Genomic DNA, 18940 nt, shown 5'->3' with positions numbered 1-18940 from the left:
ATGGATTAATAAATAGTTGATAGAAATATAAATAGTAATAAAATGAATATTTATCATTTTAAAAATTGTGATTAATAAATAACATCTAAGAAATATAATGGGTGTTGTATAAAGACATTTTAGTAATCAAACTCATTTTGATTCCGATTCCTATTAGTTAGTAAACATGTTTATGAAAATCAACTTTATTTTCATTCCAATTTATGACGATTAGTAAACACATTAATGAGAATGACTGATTCTGATTCCCGTTCATTCTTATTCATGTTAATTTTGATTCCTTCTCATTCTGATTCTTACTCATTCCGATTTTTGCTTATTTTGATTCCAATTTAGTAAACATGCCCTTAAAAATGATTTTTCTTAAGAGTGGATATATTCCTACCCCCTTGTCTTATTTTCCCACTTATCTTATTTTTACACCCACCATTAAATTTGATAAAAATATTAAAACACTTTTCACACCCCTTATTATTCATATACTGCCATTTTTTTTTGCACTTTTAAGCAATTAGTGGGGTACAATATGAGAAGATGTATTAAAATATAAGCACGCTTCTAAATGTATCCAAGAATTTGATAAGCAATGCTTTCACCAGTCTCAAAAGAAAGCAACACTACTCGTAATCAATAATTTTAGAGTTTATGAAGTTTAGGTCGTTATAAAGAGGCAAGTGAGTAGGGAGGGGTGGGTAGAATAAATATATTTATTTATTTTAGTCAAGTCCTCAAATGTCATTTTATAAAACAATAAATTTAGTATTATTTTTTTCATTAAAATAGGGTGAAAAAATAAAACGAAACGGTGAGAGTATAATCGCTCTTTCTTAAATGACAAATGACATTGCCAAGCTAGCAGCCTAGCACTACTCTTATAATAATAAAAAAAAAAATGAAAATAAAAACTAGCACTCTGCAGTCTGCACTACTTTTCGGGTAATTGAGTGTTGTGGAAACCAAACACATTCTTCAATAACCATAAAACCTAAATCAAAGAGTAGGGCTGCCCATCGGTCGGATCGAATCGGTAAATGCGCTTGCCGATTCGATTACCGAAAATTTGGCATTTTTCGGTATTTTCGATATTCATCACAAAATACAATCAGTGAGGCTTCAGATCCATTACCAATAATCCAAACGGGACCTTCACTTCACATGCGTTTCGGTATTCTCAGAATACTGATAATATTCAAAGGCAGTGAAATAAAATGGAGGACAAGGGCAAAGGAAGCGAGAGATGGAGCGGAGCCATAGCCAATCTGACAGAAATGACTTTCAATTTGGAGTCACTCCAAAAGCTGCTCCTCAAGAAAGCTGTCTTTGTCGACGAAGAGACCTTTGCCAAAGCCTCGCTTTGTTCCGAACAAGCTCGAACCATCAAGGTTTATTCTCATACTAAACTCTCCTCTATTTATATTTATTGATTTTACAACATGGGGTTTCCTTTTCGTATGCAATTAGATGACTTTCTGTGTAAATCTTGTAGAGCACATTTGCGTTCTTGTATTTTGGCTTCTTTTTCGTTTTGGTAATTTTGTGTCTCGCTATAAGTTGGACAATGATTACTCTCTTTGTTTTTGATATTATGTGATGGATATTAATTTTAAACATCTGGCGTTTTGAAGAAAGGTGAAGCCCTGAATTTGAGATCTGGGATTTAACCTGTCTTTACTATTCTTTGTTATAGAACTTATAATATTGCTGGTTTTTCCAACCAAGTTGTCTGGAATTTTATATTTCTCTGAAGTTTCCTTTAATTGCCTGAATTTTATATGTCTAGGTTCTTGAACAAAGGGTAGAAACTTCGTCGTTTATACTGATTCCTTTTCTATACTGATTGAAATTTTGTTGTTTATGAAGCCTAGATGTTCATTTCCCAAAGACATATTAAAATCGCACTGTTTGCTATGGCTGTGAGATTCAGCTAAAATATGTATCTGAAATATCACTTTAATGCATGATAATGAATATTTATATTTCACTTGTATGCAATCTGTTAATACTATTCTTCTCTACCAATGAAAGTACTACCAATTCCTTCCATATTTTTTCTGTACAAAATTGGTATCTTATCTGTATTAAAAGCTCTCTTTTCTGTCTAGGTACTTGAACAAAGGGTAGAAACTTTGGAAAGAGAACTTGATGCTGCCATAACAGCTGCTGCACGTACTCGTTCAGAAAAAAGACAGGCTGAGGCAGCAGAAAAGGCTGCTGAATTACATGCACAGGAAGTTACAAGAGAGCTTGAGAATACCTCAAGTATGTGCAATCCCAATATCTCTCTTACGTTTTTCTTTTAGCAGTGAATATCTTTAGATTTACAAATCATAAGTTCCTGTACTCTTTTTGGTAACTGGTTCTGTGGTTAACAGTAATCATCAATGTTGACTTTCACATTTAGAAAAATCTGGAAAGGTCGTATATATCCTGATAACTTGTTATGTCTGTCTTAGTAACTGAAGAACCATTGTTGGCAAGGATTTTTTTTTTTTGTCGTTTCAATGGACTTACATTAAAAGAAAGATTACAGTAATTAGTGGCACAGCTGCAGCTGGTTAGGCTTCTATAATTGATAAGTCCAAATTAGTGCTAGGCTGCACCCATAAGAAAATAGCTTTCCAAACCATAGGAGGGTGCTGCGTCAGCTTATTTCCGAGGTTTTTTAAAGCATTGAAAATGGTAATCAATTGGGTCCCACATTTTGGTATAACCTGGACACAATGGCAGAAGAAGAATCTCTTTTCGGAGTCGTGAGGATGAATCCCACAAACCTTGTTTTATGTGGGAATGAACACTGCCAGAAGCATATATAAAGGAGTTAGATATCTAAGAATGTATGTTGTCTTCTCCTTTTATAATTAGGTAAACTATACCAATGCCTCCTGAACTCTGACCAAAGTCCCACTTTGGACCCTGATTTTCAATTCAACTCACATTGTCGAACTTCATTTTGTGGATTAAATGGCCTTTATTGTGAGATTTGTTATATTTTCCATAACAAATTGTCAAATGGCGATGTGCCACGTGACCACATTTTCAAAGGTATATTGGGCATCATTATGGGCGTCAGTTCCTCCAAAATTCAGGGACCTGAACTTCTCTTCTTATGTAATTATGTCACATTGGGATGCTGTTGTGTCTTAGGCCCTGGTTCTTGTTTAATTTTGCTACGTTGTTGTATTTTGTTTGATGGCTTTTATAATATCTTAGAGCTTGTTATCTAGGATCTTTTAGGATTGTGGACATCTTGTCCGCAGTTTGTACTGCTTTTGTGATTGATCAATAAAATTTTTGCTGCTCTTCAAGAAATCCCTTTTATAGTGTTGGCTGCTGATGCAGTCACATGGTTTCATTTTTATTTTTATTTACAGTGGCTGCCCAGCCACTTACTTGTCTTTCTCCTCATTGGTGTTTAGTGTGTAAAGAGGGGGTGTGTAAAGAGGGGGGGGGGGGGGGGGGGAAGTGTTGATCATGTTTTTCTACATTGCCCAATAGCATTAAGTTTTTGGTTGGTTGAAGAATTTAATGGGTGTTTTTTTGTGTGAAAGGCATAAGCTGTTAGTTGGTGGTAAGAAGGCAATGGTTTATGGGGATGTATGGTGTTGGCAGTGTAGTGGTTTGTTTTGATGGAAAGAAACAACAGGTTATTGAAGAGTGTAAAGGGGTAGACATTGAAGAGTTATGGGATAAAATTAGGTTTTGGTCATCTTTTTGGGATTCGGTTTCTGCAGAGTTCCTGGATATTGATTTCATGTTTATTTCATGCTATTTTTAGATTGGAAAGCAGCTACGAACTAGAATTGATTTAGATCTTGATTTCATGTTTATAGTTAGTCTGATGGTGTAATGTAGTTTTTCTCCTCGGGCATTGTATTTTAGTCAATTGATGAATGTAAATATGATCCTTCTTCCTTTGTTTACCAAACTTTGTTAGACTAGAAGTGGGAAGCCCCACTGGCCGAATTTTTATTTATTTATTTATTTCCAAAAGGCCCGGCCCTGAGGCTAGGCAGGTTGGGCGACCGCCTAGGGCCCAGCCTAGTCCAGGGCCTCCTACTGCAATTAAGTTGGGTTTTTTTTATCTTTAATTAATTTGTGTCTCTTATTCTATTGCAAAATTGGGTCCATTGACTTAAAAAAAGGGGCTCTTACCATTTATTTATTTATTTTTTAAATTCATAATAAACTGAAAACTAATTTAAATAAAAAATTCCTTTTTGTCAGATATTCGATCAGAAATTGGGTCCTCTTATCCTATTGCAAAATTGGGTCAATTGACTTTAAAAAAAAAGGCCTTTTACCATTTTGTGATATTTAATTAAATATGTTGATATATTAATTGTGTGCTTAAAGATTCTCAACTAATTCAAATCAATGCTATTATTCAATTTCTTTTGCGAAACTTATGGTTATCAAGCTAGAAATTGCTTGTTATTGATTTTTTTTGTTCACAACTCATTTTAATTAGAGTGCTACTATTCCCACCCCTATGTCCTATTTTCCCACCCACCACTTTATAAAATTATTAATTACTTGTTTAATTTTTGCGAAATGACCTCTAAAGACTTATGTAAACAAAAAGATACTATACCCACCCACTTCTCTACACCCACCTAAACTCATTTCATCTTCTCTTCATAATACTCCACACTTTAATTTACAATGAAAACCACTTTGGATTCATGAACAATAATTTCTTTGTTTTGTTTTTCTCTATGTATAAGGTTGTATAAGGGTTCAAAATTTGGTGTGTGAATAGAGTTTAGAGGTTTATGGAAGAAAGGAAATATAGAGAAAGAATTGGGTAGAAAGAGTGTTTATTAGTAAGGGTATTTTAGGGACATTGGGGGTGGAAAAAGATGATTATTATTTCTAAAAATTTTAAAGGGGGTAGAATTATAGGGTGGTGAAAAAATAGGACATGTGAGTGGGAAGTGTAGCACTCTTTTAGTTATCATATGGGCAAAGGGCCTCAATTTTAATCTTGCCTAGGGCCTCCTAAATCCTCAGACCGGCCCTGTCCAAAGTACATATAAGTTTGGTATTGTTTTGCATTATATATTTAGGCTTAACTGTATCATCAAATTTCGAGCACACTTGGTGGAATAGGCTTCCCTTTCCATTTCTAGCAGAGTGAATCAACTCTGATAAAAAAGAAAAGACTGAATCAACCCAACACTTCATATTTGTTTTCTCAAAAGGGGTATATCAGGGTAAAGGGTTTGAGTATCTCACCTCTTAGAAAAGGTTTCATGTGGAGAGTTCAAATTTGATAGTAACGGCGTTCCTCCAAGCTTCAATGATTTTCCCCAAATGGTTCCAATTTTGTACTTGTTTCTCTTTATTTTTTCTTTCTTTTTGAAATGTTAACATGAGTTTGTAGTACCATAAAAGGTCAGTTTCTAATATGCTCCATAATACACATGCCCATCAAAAATAAATTCCCAAATGAGACAATTTTACAGAAATTTTGACACAGAACTTGAACCCAAGGGAAAAAGAAGGGTGGTCATTCCTTCCAACACTAAACATCAGTTTTATGATTCTTTTGATTTCTTCCTCTATCTGGTCTGAATGTTTCTGACTGTATTTCTATCAAAAATATATTATGAAATAATTCATTAGATTTAGCTACCATCTTGAAGTTTAGGCCTACTGCATATGGATAGAATATGGCCTCTTTGGAACCCTAGAGAATAATGGCCTACTTCGTAAGGAGAACCTTCTTGTTGAAGCTACATCTTTTGGCTTGGTTCTCCTTCTGCACTGATTGATGAATTTAGATCTTTCAGCCCTTCAGTTGCGTAATAACTTCATTAATGAAAACATATTTGAATTTGCTGTTCCTTTCTAATGCTGATTTTGTTATTTGGGGGTTTTTTTTTTTCGTAACATTTTTTCTTCATATTGTGGTCTGTCATGAAAGTCATCTTATATGTTTTATCATTGGCTGCAGAGGTATTTGAGCTGCACATGGAAGAGTTGCGTGCAAAGCAAGAAGAAATCTCTAAGCGTGATAAGGAAATCAAAGTTTTGGAAGCTATAATTCAGACGCTTGGGGGTAGAGAGTCGCATTCGAAAAATGGGTAGAATATCGGGCTTCTGAGTTCTGAATCAAATTGGTCTTTTCTTTTTTCTTGTAAATCTATATAGGAACAATTGAATTGAATGTATGCACTGTTCAACATAATGGGTTAGGTTCAGGAACACACTTTTTGACACACACTGACACATCTTACAAACCACTGGATTAAACGAGTTTGAACGGTTTTGAGATTGCATCTGCTATTAAGTATTGATTATTATGTAGAAGCAATTAATTTACATTGGAGATATCAATACTTTAAAAAGCTGTCATCATATTTTAATTTTCATTCTCTCTTTTCCCAAAAAGAAATGTTTTAATTTCAATTCCTCTCCAAACTCTTTTAAATATTATAATAATAAAACAATTTTGTTTTTCTTTTTTGGTTACTTCATTATCTCACTCACCCTTAACACTTGCCAACCTCAACACTTGCCAACCTCAACGGCTTAATAAATCAAAAATTTTCATCCCTTGCCATGGGGGAGATCGAGGTACTGCCGTACTGGACATGTTTTGCCCAACTGGTAGCTTCCATCCCATCCCAGTCCTTCCCTTCTTAAACTTGGGTTTGTTTGACAGTGTTTTTAGAAGACTTAAAAGCATTTTCAAATAGTTAAAAGTGATTTTACGGCTCGTTTGGCACTACTTTTAAAATTGTCAAAAGCGCTTTCAAATTAGTAAAAGCGCTTTTGATAGCGTTTGGCAAAAATAATTAGAAGTGCTTTTGAGTTATAAAAGCACTTTTAAGGGGTTTTTTGAGAAGCACCTGACAGGTGCTTTCTCAAGAAGCACTTTCAAGTGCTTTTGCATAAACAACTTATAAGTTTTATAAAAATTTATATGTGCTTCTTAACATAAGCGCTTCTGATAAAAGCGCTACTAAATAAAAGTACTTCTAAGAAGCAGTGCCAAACGGGCCCTTACTTATGTTTGACAAAAAAATAAGAAGTGCTTTTGGGTTTTAAAAACACTTGGAAGCACTTTTAGGTAAAGCATCTACTAATAGCTTTCTTAGGAAGCACTTCTTATAAAAGCACTCTCAAAAGCGCTTCTTAGATGCAATCCAAATATTTCTCTTAAACTTAAAAATTCATTGCTCTGCATAACTATGGCTATGTGTGTTCTTCATAAATTCAGAAACTTAAGATTCGGTAGCTATCAAACTTTTGGATGACTATAAAAACTATGGGTATATTCCTCCATAACTAAAAAAATCAAGAATTTTGGATTGCTATGTATATAAATTATTTGTTACCACTTTGACTGGTAATTGCAGGGAACAGTATGTCTAGTCACGTTTGATGCCTCATAGTTATATGGCTTACCTCCAAGGTGACAGTTGCCGCTGCGCAGGCAAAGCATTGAGCCTCTAAATATGAGAGATTTTTCATTGAGCCTCTTAAATATGAGAGATTTTTCAGACCGATACACTGTCACGTGGTATAACTAATCCAACGTATCATAATATGAGTGAATGTTATTAATATTATACTCTAGGAGAGAGAAACATATTGTCCAACAATACTTTTATACGTTGGATTGGTTACACCACGTAGTAGTGTATCGATTACACATTAAAAAAATTTCTTAAATATTGGAGGGAGAGAAGGAGAGAGGGAGAGAGGGAGAGGGAGAGGGAGAAAGTCAGATAGAGAAAGAGATGTTCTTACTGAGCTCAATATTTGAAACCTTTATAACATCCTTGCAGAGAAAGAAAATCAAATGGTTTTATTTAGAGAGAGAGAGAGAGAGTTTTAATTTTGGTTTTAATTGTAACAAAATGTACACTACAAAAGACTTGATTGAAAAAATTGAAACTACATGAATCCAATTAAAACACGGGTCAAACTACCGAGCCTAAATTGATCATTTGCTCTGTGGCCCAAAAAAAAATTGAGCATTTGCTCTATTAATAAATTAATAGACAATAAATAATATTTTATTCGTATATAGGTAGCTATTAAAATCCTGACCACAGAAACAAGGCATCATAAAAAATTATGAGCAATGCTTGGCCTTCATGTTTGAGAACCCATTTTGTCTTTATAGCCAATCAAATAAACCCATAATGAGATCCACCGTCCCTACTCCCTCTTTTCTTTGATTGGCCATGACGACAAAATTCCAAGCATTGTCGAAAAATTATTGTCTATGACAATTACAACATGTACGTAGGACTCATATAGGAAGTCACATATAACAATCCCATTCAAAAATTTCTTGTGACGTAATCACTAAAAAATGTGCAGGATATATAGTGAAGGATTATGAGTGGTAATTCTTAGGATTGATGATCAATCAAGGCAAGTAATGTTTTCAAAAAGTCCCCGGAAGTATCAGCCTTTATGTGAGTAGCCAAAGAGACACCATTCTTACGTTGGTATTGTTCCATTATAAGCTTCATGTCGACCTCCGCCCGAGTAACTACAACTCTAGTAAGGGCCTCTTCTGTAGTTCCGAGGCCTTTCATCGACTGACGAAGCACTTTCTCAAAATATTTTTCAGGGAAAGTCAAGCATTTTATGGTGCCTCTCAGTAACGCAAGGTATTCATCCTTTGGATTTTTCTTCAGCTCCTGCAATAAATTAATTAATTAAAGCCCTAATTCTATAACAAGCTTAAACATGATATGGATCATCTACTGATCTTTTTTGTACCCTATCTTGTGTTTATGTCTGAAATCACGTAGTTTTAAATTTATCCAAACAACAAATTTGATCCCTGTAGGTTGCTAGAATTTTCATTTTAATTTGTCCCTCTAATTTTAATTTGGGCAATAATTAATACCCATGTACGTTCCTGAACATTGCAATTCGACGACAACTTTAGGGTTTTGTCTATTTTTCCGTTATCTAGCTTGATAAATTTTATGTTATTTTAGTACTCAAAAATATATATTCTTTTTTTAGTGTGTAATGTCGCGATCTCAACAAAGAACTAATTTAACCACTCAAAATGACATAAAAGTCTCAACAAATGCACAACATACACATGGTTAAAATAACTAGCTAGAAAATAAGCAAAACGTACTCTAGAATTGCCCTCGAATTGCAATGCACATGAACAGGGGCGGAGCTACATGTGGGCCTCCCAACCCAATAGGTGGGATGTGGTTAGCTGAGTGTATATAAATTTGGGTCTTTATGCTTGAGTAAATACAAGTTTAACTTTCAGTTCTTGTTACCTATTGACAAGCTAGGTTAAGCTCTTAGTATAAAAGTGTAGAAGACTCAATCTTCTAATTTGCAATTGTGGAAATGGGTTCAACAGGTAGATCGAGCTAGTTTGATTGCTGTCTTTTGTTTTTGATTTATTTGAATGATTAATTGTTATGAGTGTTTCAATTTCATGTAGGTTGACTGATTATGTAATTAAGCTACTGCTTACAAAACATGCATGCACAACAAGACGAATACTAAACAAATTAGAAAGGAATCATATTCAGGTCACAACAATGGATCGTATCTTGCTGAATTATATGTACTTACCTTATACATGCGTGCCTTATACATACGTACGTACCTTGTTAATAGGAAGGCCAAATTGGTCGTTATAGAGTTTGAGTATTGCAGTGAGCTGTGCCTTGCTCCTAGTTGTTAGAATTCTGATTAGTTCCTCATGATTATAAGCCTTCTCTGAGATTATCTCATGAAGTAGCTTAGCCTCTGAATTCACCAGGGTCGTATCCACCTCTGCTCCCTCATATCTGTGAGCACTCACAAGAGGTACCAAAAGCTGCATGCATGTGGCACAAATCATGAAAATAACATATCTTCAATCACTAACCCAACCCTATATTAATATATGTACCTTGCGAAAATCTCCAGTTGTGTGATAAGCAACATCTTCTTCAAGAGATCTCTTGTGACTCGCTTGGTAATCTTCTCTGACCTGGAAAAGCTCTCGTGAAGTTCTTGTACAAGCTATTTCCATTATAACAAAATAGCGGCCTGAATTTTTCATGTTGACAGCTTCATTGGCTAGCAATACATCACGTTCAGCAGGATGCGGTATCCATAGAAGCACTGCACGCTGCATATATGCATGCATGTAGACACACATAATTAATTAACAATATTTTAAACCAACTATTTATTAAGAGAAAATTATTGGGGTTTTTCCTTCTAAGTCCAAAAATGAAAAGTTCTATGTAGGCCGGCTTCACCTAAAAAAGGTGATGATAGGCCGGTCTACTTTTTTAATTTTGCAAGTGCTTGGGGTCTTTGATGAGCGCTCGACACTAGTTAATTTTTTTGAACATTGTCAGCGTCTAAGAGTAATTATTGTCACTGCCAGATAATGACAATGAGTGATTGCATAAAAATGATACTTATAAGTATATTTTTTTGCCTTTTGTTACATAAGCATGTGAATAAATCAACATAAAATAGAGAAATAAAGCTTATGGAGTTAAATCAACCTTCTTTTTAACAGTAACAATAATCGTTAATAATTACGTGCCACTGCGTCAAATGGTAACAATGTTACTAGCTATTCGAAAGTGGCAATGATGCCGATCGAATGACAGTAATATATAATGAATTCAACACTATAATCAAATCTTAGGAGGGAGCAAATCGATTAGTAAAGGTATGCCAGTCAGCCTAGCTAGGGCCTATTGGCACCGGTTTCATCATTGAGGGCTTAAAGTTTAGCTCCACCCAAAACTTCAAAGCTAAAACCCTGAGACGACACTCAACAACCACAAATCTACACCCTATAGTACCTAATCCGGCCATGTCGAGGAAGGGATCAAAACCAAAAGTTAAAAAAAAAAAAAAAAAAAAGGCCAAGCAACCTAGAGTCTATTGTCAATCCTTACTGTCAAAAAGTGACTATATGCCCAGTACACAAAAACTAAAACATATAATTATAATAAGTAGAAAAACATAATTAATATTTCCGACAAACAGTTAAATGATCATTGTTTGACGAAATAATTAAACGATTTCTGATTTATCTAACTATTTGCATGAATAATTTGAAAAGTTAAAAAGTGAATGATTTGAATATTGAACTACCATATGTATAACGGGTCCTACAATATATCCTTTAAATAAACTAAGGGATCCTCATTTAAGTTCATATATATATTTTGATAATTGAACCAAGAAATTTAATGACTTGGGCTATGCCTAAAGGGCTAGGAAGTCACCAGAAAGTCACCAGAAAGTTCTTTTTCTAGTTCTTTGAATAATTCCTCCCCATATTTCTCAGCATAAGTTTGTCGAACAGAACAGCGGTGCTTTGCATTCCTATGAGCCAATATGGATATGATGCAATTCTCGTCTGTTCCCCATCCTGCATTTATAAAAGTTCTATCAAACAATGTAACCTAAAAAATCAAATCCAAATTTATCATTTTAAATCGATCTGCCAATCCCAAAGGAACCTTTGTATTTGTCCAGCATGATGGAATGTGATTAAATTATTACAAATCTTATGAAAGTGACTCACATTGGACATAGAAATCAACAAAAAAACAGATCGGGAATAACCACGTACAGCATTTGCCAATATATAATCATTTTAATCAATGTTATGGATCTTTGCATATGGAGCACATCGTTGATTAAATATTTATAGAGAGAGAGAGAGAGAGAGAGAGAGAGAGAGAGAGAGAGAGAGAGAGAGAGAGAGAGAGAGAGAGATGGAATGAATGAGCTAGCTAGCTACCATACCTTGTATGGCTTTACGAAGCCTCTCACAGTCTTCAGCCACGGAAGGGATCGGAGAAGGCACTGCAAGCGTAGCCATTCTTGTGCTCCTGATCGTCAATGCGTGTGTGTTAGAATCCGTGAACCAAAAAATAGGACAGATATAAATCTTGGCCCCTCAAAAATAGAACAGTAGATTGCTGCCACATTTGCAACATTTTAATTATGGCACTCGTTTAGTTTGGTAAATCAAATTCATTTGTTATTTCCATTCATGCATCATTCCCACCACCATCATCATTCAGTCAACTTCAAAAGTATTTGGTAGCCTTTTTAACATCAAGCTAGCAGTCATCCTTAAATTCATTTGGTGGTGAAGAAACAGGAATTGATAGCTTGTTGAACATTGAGAAATAAAGAAGAATAATTAAATTAGACTTTAACTAATTATTTTGGACCAATGAAATTTAATTGGGACTCCAAAGTGATAGGTGAAATATACATGGCCATTCTTAAATTTAGGAGTCCCTCGCAAGACTAAAGCTTACCTTTAACTTTTTTAGTTGATTACAAATTTACAACTACATAAAATAATAAAGACAATAGCTTCTGGTAATTTTACTGTCCCAAATAATATATCACCTCTCAACCCTAAATGTTCTTTAATATTAAGCATAAATTGCAATAAATCCAAAGAGCGCGCTAGTCTTATATTTCAGCTTTTGTCCCCCACAACGCTGTTGAGGAGTAGAACGCCCCAGTTTTCCAAGAAAGGTTGGACTGCTCCATCTGTTAGATGGTAACATCTATTAATCTGAATGAAGAACCGTTCAATCTAAACAACAATAGGTTGCCATAATAGCAACCGGAAACCCCACACAAACAATTTCGGAGAGAATATAGCACACCACATCGTGCGCGACAATTATGGCGGTCGAATCTAGTCATGCATATGCATATCAAAAAGGTTATTTGGGCTCTTTTTGAAGAAAAGATAATATCTGTAGTGGGTAGTACAAAGGATTGGTTTTATGTATGAGGCCGGACACATATTTATGATTGGGTGAAAGAAGTGGTTTATGGCATTCTTGATGCTGGCGCAAAACTCTACAAAAGAGCTTGAAATTGCACTCGCTACAAAAGAGCTTTAATATTTTCTCCCATGTGGTGGGGCCGACGGAACACAAAATTTCACTCACTCTCATTCTCAGCCGGATTTTTCCAACACTCTCAATTGTGACCCTCACTCACTCTCACTCTCACAATTCCGGCCCACTGTAGGAAATTTTAGACGTCACTCACTCTCACTCTCACTATCATTGCTGTGGAAGGCCTAAGAAATCAAAAGATGATGGGAAGAGAAAGCAGACGAGCTCCAAGAAAGATTAATTGTTATCTTTACATATTTATTATTCTTAATGTATATAATTGTTGTGAAAATTTTGTATTTCACTACTCATGTTTTATACATGCAATCGTCATGCATTATGCAGTTGTAGATATTCGTCTAATTAGCATGCTTTTAACGTTTTTGGCACCTCTGTTATTAAATTCTGGAATCAGTGATATATAGCACAAACTCCAGAAGTAACAATAATTGGTGTTCTTCCAGAGCAATACTTGGTACTGAAGGGCTGATGATCTCGATATCCTTAATCATTGAAATGGGCTAATTAAATTATAACATTTGTTATATTTTTAAAAATTTCTTCCGAACAATCAAAATTGTTTCACATTCACAAAAATAACCCATGGGTTCGGCCCTTTCCAGTTCCACACTTCCAACCACTGGCGACGGATGATTGACGAAAGAAATAAACCTCTCTAAACCTTTCTTTCTGCCAATGACTCATTGCTCTTCATGTACTCTCCCCTGGTTTGTGTACAACACCATCACAAAGGTGCATATGCAACCATGGAACATTTCTCATATGTAGATTCTATTGGAGCGACTATCTTTCTTAAAACTTTACACACATTTCTATGCATATTCAGGGATCAAGCAATTTATGATCCCATTAGGGAATTGACTTGAATTGTCTTCATCATTTGCTTCCTGTCTGGGATTTCTCAATGAAAACAATGCATTTCAGAAACCTAAATCAAGCATTTTTTCTGTCTCTGCAACCAATTTAAGCATTTGGGCGTCTGACTTCAAAAATATGGGGTCTCACTCTTTCTGAGGTTTACTTTTGTTCATGAACCCAAAAATCTTGCTAAAGACTATGTAATAGTTGAATCACAATGTTATGATTTCATAATTTTTCTACTTTGCCTCAATCATCTACTCAATCAAACAGTTTGTAAAATATACCAATTTTAATATAGGGATTTGCTTTAATACAGGACATCGAAGAAAGAAAAAAGTTCACAGATTCAATAGAAATGTCTGTGCTTCAAAGAGGCTCATAAATCAGTCTACAAAACGCTACATACAACTCATAAAGGCTCTCTTCCCTCATATTATTCTCAGTCTAAAGCAGCCCAACTCTACAGTTCTGTGTCTTAGAATATCACATCAAATTATAAAATAAAAAAAAATAAAAAACAAAGCAGGTCCATAAGTCAATAAGGACTGTCAGTAGGATAGTAAATAAAGAATAAAAGTTTAAATTGATGTTGGTATATGGAGAGCACGACCATAACTCACCATAACTGAATATCCGTTAGCAATAAAGCATCCATGGTGGACCAAACACGCCTGCAACCGTGCATACATAGTCAGTATGGAGAGCTGCATAGTAACCTCAATTCAGCCAGCTAGCAGGCTGCCTGACCCCTTTACAACTATTGCAGCCTGTTGTTCGCCCCTTTCTCCCAACCAAATAAGCATTACAGTCACGACCAATTGTTCTACTGGATCAGCTACCTCTATTAATAGGTAAAAAGAAAAAAAGTATAACCACATTTTGACATGACATCAGAACATAGCTTACATCACATTCACCCAACATAGCTTACATCACATTCACCCAGATGCATTTTGGGTCTGCTAACTGATCTAGTCATAACTACATGGATACTGTAAACCTACGACATGTTATGCTACTCCAGGTCATACCTGAACTAATTCGACTAGTCAAACTGCTGTCGAAGCTGCATTTCCGTTTCACTTTTCCATGTAGCATGAGATGACTGGCCCTTCATCCTCTTACTCTTCTCCTTATCTTTGACAGTAGATCCTTTCTTCTTGAGCTCGTTGGCAGCATCCACAGCAGCACGGTCACCACATGCTGGGCAGACCATTCCCCGTGCATTGGAGTAGGTCTTGGGTATTCCACATTGCAAACACATCCTATCAGAAGAAATATTTCATATTTAGTAATTACAAGGCCAAATGCCTGACAAATACTTAAACCAAAATAGGTACTTAACTACAAAATATCTGAAACAGCTATGTTTCTCATCAGTAGCAGAATCAGAGAGAAGGAAAAGAAAGGGGTAAAAACAAGGAGGAGGGGGGCAGGAAGAGCAACAATATGTACCTTAGAAGCTCGGCAGCATCCTCAGCACTAGGATTTGTTGCAGTTGCCACACGTTTGCCTCCTTGAGTTGTGCTTGAAACAGCTGATTTTGGAGGTTGGTTACCATCAACATCACTTCTTACTCGTTCATGGATTCCAACTAACTGAGCTTTAGACTCCACTACCACACCTATAGACAATTAAAAAAATGTCTGAAATGCTTCAATAGAAGAAAAATAAGAAGAAAATATATGAAGTACAGAAAGAGCTTATAAAACCTAAATCTTCATTAAAAATGATATGCAACTATCTCAAAGATCATAATACTATATGCGTAATCCCTTAATTCAAAATTTTCGATCAAAATTTAACCAGGTTTCTCTGCTATATCAATTAGCTGTTCCTGCTGAAGAAACACTGCAATGAGCATCTACAACTCAGATAACACCCATCAACCAGACACCATACTATAAATAATGGTTATAATAAAGATTTTTCAACGTATTTTCCAAGAGAATTGATTAGAAATGAATAGGTATGATTTTATAAAACAAATCCAGGAAACCACATAATTTAATGTTGATATGTTAATTGAGGCATGGCAATCAACCTTCATATTATTGCATAGACAGTTATGCTCTGTCCAGCTTAAGGCTTCAAATTAAAAGAGAAAGGCATCAAATTGAAAAAGGCCAGATCTAAGCAAGACGGTTCAGGAAAACTCACAATAGGTACCATGTCACATCTGTAAGTATATGATAACAACTAAACTTTGCAACTTGGGCAGAACAAAGGCTGATTCCAACATCACCACCATTCTATAAACTATCGACCCAAGCCAATAAGGACCTAATTAAGGACAAGTATTTCAACAATTAGACAAGATTTAGATGTTTCCAATGCACTAAGATACTTCGTATCCACTGTGCATCTAAGTCATCCATATATAATCTAACATCTGATCTGAGATGCATGTTCTTTCTCTTATCTTTAGGTCCTTGTACTAGATCTATGCCATTTATACAGGGATCACATCCCCAACTTGTAATCCAAAATCATTTTATGCCACACTTCCTGCTGTACGACCAAAATTATATGTATCATAATCATGTCTTTGTTCACTGCTGCTTTAACTTGTATCTTTCCTATGATGTCATATTGAGTCACTCTGGTTCCAGACACAATTTAAGGTGATTCTTATGAATAGCCAAGCCCAAATGCTCAAAAGGCGAATAATATTAATGCGAAGAAATCACAAATTAAATGGTACCAGCAGGTAGATCTTTCTTGTCCTTGCGATGTTTGTTGTTGCGTGTCCCATGCCTCCTTTGTTGGGGACCAGCATCTCCTGTGGAAGCCTGTTCTTGGACGGAGTTGTTGAGAAACTCAGGAGGTCCAGAAATCTCCAGTAATCCAACCCAAGACAAAGAAATGCATGATGAACCCAAAAAATCAGCAACAATAAGTCTACAGTTAATTGCAGGGAAGGAACAGTGGGTGAAATAGTAGGGGTAAAATGGCACCTCAGAGAAGACGTCCAAAGCAGAAGGGAGGCCAGAGGCACTGGAGGAGGTGGGTTTGGACAAGTCAAACACAGATGTTTCTTTGTTGCCTTCATCGTCGTCGTCATCATCGTCAGATGAGTTTTGGTAATGGAGGCGGTCATCCACATCTTGGCTGCCTTCTTCAGTGGAAGAATAGCCCTGGAGGAATGCCAAGCTCATTGCTTCAATGGGTTTTCTTGTATTGTAATTTGCAGTGGCGGAACAAGGATATTATAGTAATGGGGCAACCTCACACAAGCAAAGAATCAAACATGTAGAACCTATATAGAGAGAGAAATCATTATATGCATTTGTGATTGTTTAACATAATGCTAATGAACAGAAAAACTAGGAAACGTATAACACAAATTTCTACATTTAACAAAGCACTTTATTTGTATGAATTTTATGCTAAATTTGCTAAACCAATTTCATTTGAAATTGTCCAATACAATCAAACAAAAGTCAACATTAGAAACACCTTGGAATCTTGATTCCAGCATAGATATCTCCCACTTGCTGACTTCCCACAAAACATATGGTATGATTTAATATCAACCCTCCCACCAATGTAAGAAAACTTTAAGTGAAAAACAAAATACATATCCCAACCAGTAAATCTAATCTGAGCTATAAATCCTTTTAAGGTCCAAAATGTTGAAAAGGGTTGCAAATTTCGTCATCACCAATACCATAAGCTTCTTTGCCCTTTTTGTTCCTGAACGCCTCAACTAAAACCACATTACTCCTCAAAAGTCACACTACCAAACAGTAATAAGCCTAATAATAAGTTGAACCAAATCTTTAGAACCCATCAACAGAGAGATGTACATAAGCCGAAATAAGTAAAAATTAAAAGTGAACCCCGAAACAGAGTTGGAAAAGTAGACCTAACAAAACTACCTAAGCCCGTGCTTTAGGGTGATGCGAAAACGGGAAAAATAGCACGAAGACGAAGAGAGAGAGAGAGAGAGAGAGAGGTGTACTTAGTCTTACGAATTTTGTTAGTTTGTCTGTATTGCGATGCGAGAGAGAGAGCCTTGAGTATCTTTTGCCCTCTTGGTGTGGTCTGAAATTGAGAGAGAAAGGGAAACAAAGCAGCTGAACAGAGCAGCAAAGAAGAGAACGAAAGAGAATGGGTCTCCTAGGGATTCTTATTTTACCTTACACATTCCAAACAAATTTCCAAAAATCCAGCGAGGGAACTTCTGCTCCCATACGTAGAAAGGTGTCACATTAATTTTGTTTTAAAAAATTGCAGTTTTGATACACTTATTTCATAATTAGTTTAATTTTAAGTCATATTTTTTTTTTTTAAGTTTGATTTTAATCCACTTATAATCTAACTTGTTCGATTTTGATGAATGTCATTTATTTAAGGGATAAATATGTAATTTTCTCATAAAAAATTTATAAAATAAAATTAAAACAAAAACAAAAATGTGCACTGCCTTCTTCCCCACCCACCTAGCCCAGCCCAGCCCAGCCCAGCCCAGCCCAGCCACACCAGCCCCGACCCAGCCTCTCTCTCTTCTCTCTTCCCTCTATTCGGCCACCCCACCCCCTCCCCGAACTCATCTCTCTCTATTCCCCCTCCTCGACCTCCTTTCTCTTTCTCTTCCCTCTCTCCAGCCACCTGTAGATCTGGATCTTGGGGGAAGGGTCCTAACAAAAAAAAAAAAAATCAGAACTTTGAAAACAAAGATGCTACAGAGCCAAACTCAGAGAAAAGTTGAGAGTAAAATTAGATTTCAAAGTATTTTTCTTTTGAAAAATACACAAACAGAGAGAAAGAGTATGTCTGTACCGACAAGAGCAGATGTGGCTCCGATCAAGAGGAAGAGCTAGTTTTCTTTAACTTTTTTATTTATTTTGTTTTTGTTTTAATTGTATTTTATAAATTTTTTATGAGAAAATTACATATTTGCCTCTCAAATAAACGGCATCCATCTAAAATAGACGAAATGGACCAAAACCGAACAAGTTAGATAATAAGTAGACCAAAACCGAACAAATTAGATAATAAATAGACTAAAATTAAATTTATAAAAAATCATGTACTAAAATTGAACTAGATATGAAATTGTAATTTTTTTTTTTGATATAAGGACAGGCCCAACCCAAACACACCCAAATCAGCTTGCACTAAACTAATATCATGAGAGGGAGGGAACTCAAAGGAATAGA

General features: G+C 35.5%; 3 protein-coding genes across 6 annotated transcripts; 1 reads left to right on the top strand and 2 right to left on the bottom strand.

Annotated features, from left to right (window-relative positions):
• The first annotated feature begins 982 nt into the window (after window positions 1-982).
• On the top strand, window positions 983-6281 carry LOC147277341 (tropomyosin). 2 transcript variants are annotated; one of them, XM_086255160.1, is made up of 4 exons: window positions 983-998; window positions 1176-1382; window positions 2103-2259; window positions 5957-6281. In XM_086255160.1, exons 2-4 carry the CDS (start codon window positions 1209-1211, stop codon window positions 6088-6090), a joined length of 465 nt encoding a protein of 154 aa, XP_086111286.1. In that variant the 5' UTR covers window positions 983-998; window positions 1176-1208; the 3' UTR covers window positions 6091-6281. The 2 variants fall into 2 exon arrangements, with proteins under 2 accessions (XP_086111286.1, XP_086111285.1); XM_086255159.1 differs by lacking the exon at window positions 983-998 and having other exon boundaries at window positions 1127-1382.
• Window positions 6282-8369: 2088 nt separating this feature from the next.
• Window positions 8370-11845, bottom strand: LOC147277340 (annexin Gh1-like). The gene is made up of 5 exons (XM_086253686.1): window positions 11770-11845; window positions 11244-11389; window positions 9899-10120; window positions 9611-9823; window positions 8370-8663 (listed from the first exon to the last, which is right to left on the bottom strand). Exons 1-5 carry the CDS (start codon window positions 11843-11845, stop codon window positions 8370-8372), a joined length of 951 nt encoding a protein of 316 aa, XP_086109812.1.
• A 2738-nt stretch (window positions 11846-14583) lies between these two features.
• On the bottom strand, window positions 14584-17937 carry LOC147277339 (plant/protein). Of its 3 annotated transcripts, XM_086254471.1 has the most exons (6): window positions 17750-17937; window positions 16733-17034; window positions 16480-16612; window positions 15231-15399; window positions 14807-15040; window positions 14584-14616 (listed from the first exon to the last, which is right to left on the bottom strand). In XM_086254471.1, the coding sequence occupies exons 2-5, from the start codon at window positions 16931-16933 to the stop codon at window positions 14821-14823; spliced, it is 723 nt and encodes a 240-aa protein (XP_086110597.1). In that variant the 5' UTR covers window positions 16934-17034; window positions 17750-17937; the 3' UTR covers window positions 14584-14616; window positions 14807-14820. The 3 variants fall into 3 exon arrangements, with proteins under 3 accessions (XP_086110597.1, XP_086110596.1, XP_086110595.1); XM_086254470.1 differs by having other exon boundaries at window positions 14584-15040; window positions 17740-17937; XM_086254469.1 differs by having other exon boundaries at window positions 14584-15040.
• Window positions 17938-18940: the final 1003 nt, after the last annotated feature.

Source organism: Dryas octopetala, chromosome 8 (assembly GCF_963921425.1).
Source record: "Dryas octopetala chromosome 8, drDryOcto1.1, whole genome shotgun sequence".
NCBI classification, from domain to species: Eukaryota; Viridiplantae; Streptophyta; class Magnoliopsida; order Rosales; family Rosaceae; genus Dryas; species Dryas octopetala.
The sequence above is the reverse complement of the archived record's forward strand: the minus strand, read 5'-3'. Positions and strand labels throughout refer to the sequence as shown.

Bases quoted from the DNA above. Each gene is read 5' to 3' on its own strand.
- LOC147277341 (XM_086255160.1), top strand. From the start codon at position 1,209: ATGGAGGACAAGGGCAAAGGAAGCGAGAGATGGAGCGGAGCCATAGCC. The intron at 1,383-2,102 runs GTTTATTCTCAT...TTTTCTGTCTAG, and splicing joins AACAAGCTCGAACCATCAAG to GTACTTGAACAAAGGGTAGA. The intron at 2,260-5,956 runs GTATGTGCAATC...CATTGGCTGCAG, and splicing joins AGAGCTTGAGAATACCTCAA to AGGTATTTGAGCTGCACATG.
- LOC147277340 (XM_086253686.1), bottom strand. From the start codon at position 11,845: ATGGCTACGCTTGCAGTGCCTTCTCCGATCCCTTCCGTGGCTGAAGAC. The intron at 11,390-11,769 runs GTATGGTAGCTA...TTATAAATGCAG, and splicing joins GCTTCGTAAAGCCATACAAG to GATGGGGAACAGACGAGAAT. The intron at 9,824-9,898 runs GTACATATATTA...ACATGCATGCAG, and splicing joins CAACTGGAGATTTTCGCAAG to CTTTTGGTACCTCTTGTGAG.
- LOC147277339 (XM_086254470.1), bottom strand. From the start codon at position 16,933: ATGAGCTTGGCATTCCTCCAGGGCTATTCTTCCACTGAAGAAGGCAGC. The intron at 16,613-16,732 runs GTGCCATTTTAC...GGATTACTGGAG, and splicing joins CTTTGGACGTCTTCTCTGAG to ATTTCTGGACCTCCTGAGTT. The intron at 15,041-15,230 runs GTACATATTGTT...TTCTTCTGATAG, and splicing joins GATGCTGCCGAGCTTCTAAG to GATGTGTTTGCAATGTGGAA.